General features: G+C 52.4%; 1 protein-coding gene across 1 annotated transcript; it reads left to right on the plus strand.

Moving 5' to 3' along the window:
• Positions 1 to 6: 6 nt before the first annotated feature.
• On the plus strand, positions 7 to 2,356 carry LOC124232715 (glutathione S-transferase Mu 1-like; the record flags this gene model as incomplete). Its single annotated transcript, XM_046649648.1, has 6 exons — positions 7 to 94; positions 496 to 560; positions 861 to 942; positions 1,041 to 1,141; positions 1,964 to 2,059; positions 2,144 to 2,356. Coding segments are annotated over 6 exons (630 nt in total), but the record flags the coding sequence as incomplete, so codon positions are not given.
• Between the last annotated feature and the right edge of the window lie 567 nt (positions 2,357 to 2,923).

The raw sequence follows: 2,923 nt of genomic DNA on the forward strand, positions 1-2,923 counted from the left end.
CCCGGCCTTCTGTCCCAGCTGGCTCATGCCATCCGCCTGCTCCTGGAGTACACAGACTCAAACTATGAGGAAAAGAAGTACACGATGGGGGACGGTAGGGCAATCTTGTGGAGTCCCGACTTCTGCCCAACTCCTACAGACTTTGTAACAGGCCCCCCTTGCCCTGGCCGCCAGGTGCTCACCTCTGTTGCCCTCCGCAGCTGGAGCAGGGCCGGCGCCTTCCCCTCCCCTTTGAGGGTGCAGCTCTCCTTCCAAGGCAGGACAAGGGAGGGGATTGCTGGACCCCCTTTCTCAGTATCTGGATGGGTTCCCCTTAGGGTTGCCTAACCCTGTGTGAGCCTTACTCATGTCGGTTCCAGAGCCTCATTAGTGTTCTTTCCCCCCAACCTGGACTGTGAGACTTAGTGGGTCAGATTCCAGATCCCCTGAAAGTCCCCCCAGGAACGTGGGTTGGACTCTGGGGAGGTTTGTGTCACTCATCTTTCTCCACCACAGCTCCCGACTACGACAGAAGCCAGTGGCTGAGTGAGAAATTCAAGCTGGGCCTGGACTTCCCCAATGTAGGTGCAGGGTATGGGGGTGCTGTGGGGGCGAGTGAGAGGTCCTCTTCTCCGTCTCCTGTCCCAGCTTCCAGGTGTCAGGACCTGGTGCCTTCTGCTCGGCCTCTGAGCTCCCTGGTTCTCTTCACTGCTTTCCCATGATGCTCTATGTCCCAGCTCATCATTCATTTTACAATATAATTATTTAGTGCTTACCAGGGCCCAGGAGCTGTGGGTGCAGGTTTCATGTCACCCTTGCTCAAGGGAGGGGGAGCAGGGGGGCCTGGTGGCCCAAGCGACCTGCCCCTGTTGTCCTTCCAGCTGCCTTACTTAATTGATGGGGCCCACAAGATCACCCAGAGCAACGCCATCCTTCGCTACATTGCTCGCAAGCACAACCTGTGTGAGTGGGCTGGGGGTGTGATGCAGGGGACTGGTGGCCATGCCCTGGGCTTGGCTGGGGTGGGATGTTGAGGGAGGGTCTGTGTTGTGTGGCCATAGGTGGGGAGACAGAAGAGGAGAAGATTCGTGTGGACATTTTGGAGAATGAGGTTATGGACACCCGCATGGCGCTGGCCAGGCTCTGCTACAACCCTGACTTTGTGAGTCCCATCCCAGTGGGCTGGTTTGGGCAAGCTTTTGATAAGGAGGGAAGACTCCTGTGTCGTGTGTATACTAGTTCTATTTGCCAATTGAAATCCTTGGAGCTGCTGATCTACCAACCTGGTCCCTATGCTGCCAGTAGAGTGACCCTCATAACCTCAAATTTCATTAAATGAAAACTGTCAGTTCCCACCAATCTTAGGATAGAGTCCAGAATCTCTAGAGGGGAAATTAGTTCCTTGACAGTGTGTTTCCTTGTTAGCCCAGCGCTATCTCCTTAACACCCTCAGACATCAGCACATTAGCCCAGTAGGCAGTTCAGGGTCAGCCACAGGGCCTTTGAACCTCTCCCTCCTTCCATCCAGCCTCTCAAATTCTCCTCATTTGTCTGGAATCAGCTCAAGTGTCTATTGTTATGTCACCCACCTGCTAGACCTTAAGACTTCTTTCCCTGAGTGATTTTAGTTCTTTGCATCTTTGATTCTGCTCGACATGAGTCCAGAGCTCTGCCAGGTTCTCACAGCACTCCTGGGTTGTCCCATGGAGGGTGGTTGGAGATGAGTGGTGACAGCTGCAGGGACAGTGTGGCATTGCTTTCTGCCTTCCCATTGCCTCTCACAGCTGGGGGGTGGTCCCCAACAGGAGTCTAATGACCACAGAGTGGATTAAATCATAGCCTGGGCACCCACCCAGCGATATAGTCTAGGGGGACATGGCTGCTCACCTCTGGCAGCATGGGGTCATGCGCAGCCCTGGGGAGGCCTGTCCCCTTGCCCAGGGCCTCTGTGTCTGAGGGTGGTAACAGCTGTTTTGTGCCTCAGGAGAAACTGAAGCCTGAGTACTTGGAGGCGCTCCCTGAAACAATGAAGCTCTTCTCACAGTTTCTGGGGAAGAGGCCTTGGTTTGCAGGGGACAAGGTAAGGAGGAAGGCTGTGGATGGGGAGTTGCCCTTCCTTCAAGTTTCAGAGATTGGTGCCCATTCATGCTTGGCCTCTCTGCAGCTCACCTATGTGGATTTCCTGGCTTATGACATCCTTGATCTTCACCGCATATTCGAGCCCAAGTGCCTGGATGCCTTCTCTAACCTCAAGGACTTCATCACCCGCTTAGAGGTGACTCCCCGGATCCTCCTTCTATTTCTTTCACTTTTGTTTTTTCCTCTTATCTCTGATGTTTTCCTTGTCCTGGAGCTATCATAAAGAAAAACTAGGATTCCTCGAGGAATTCTTTTACTCTAGAATTTGTGCTCACATGTTACATATATTGGGTGAAATTTAATCTTTACGGCATTCCTACATGGCAGAGTTATCACCTCCTTTTTGCAGATACGGAAATGAGGCAGAAAGAATAAGTACTTTGCTGAAGGTCACAGAGTCAGTAGAGGCTGTGCTGGGCTCCCTGTCAGTCTCTGGTTGCCGTGGGCGGTGATCAGTGGCTCTGTCGTTCCTGTATGGAAAGGAACATCTCAGTTCCTTCTCCTCTCGACCCTGAGTTTCGCAGCTCTGGACATTGAGGGTGAAGAAGAACATTCAGGAGTTTGTGTGTGGCTGGCATTAGTAGAGTTGAGACACAGAGCGATTGATATTAACTACCAAAGATGTCTTCTTTTGTTGGGCACTTTCCTTCCCCTGTCTCTCTTTCCTTCTTCCTTGTAATTACCCAAAATTCTGCCTCAGCAATGGGGTAGTATGTTTATGTTAGATCACCGTCACTGATCTGATCTTCTCCTGTGAATGAGGCACTGCGTCGGGCACAGTGGGGATGCAAAGGTGACCCAGCCC

This window comes from Equus quagga, unplaced genomic scaffold, assembly GCF_021613505.1.
Source record: "Equus quagga isolate Etosha38 unplaced genomic scaffold, UCLA_HA_Equagga_1.0 108655_RagTag, whole genome shotgun sequence".
Taxonomy (NCBI): Eukaryota; Metazoa; Chordata; class Mammalia; order Perissodactyla; family Equidae; genus Equus; species Equus quagga.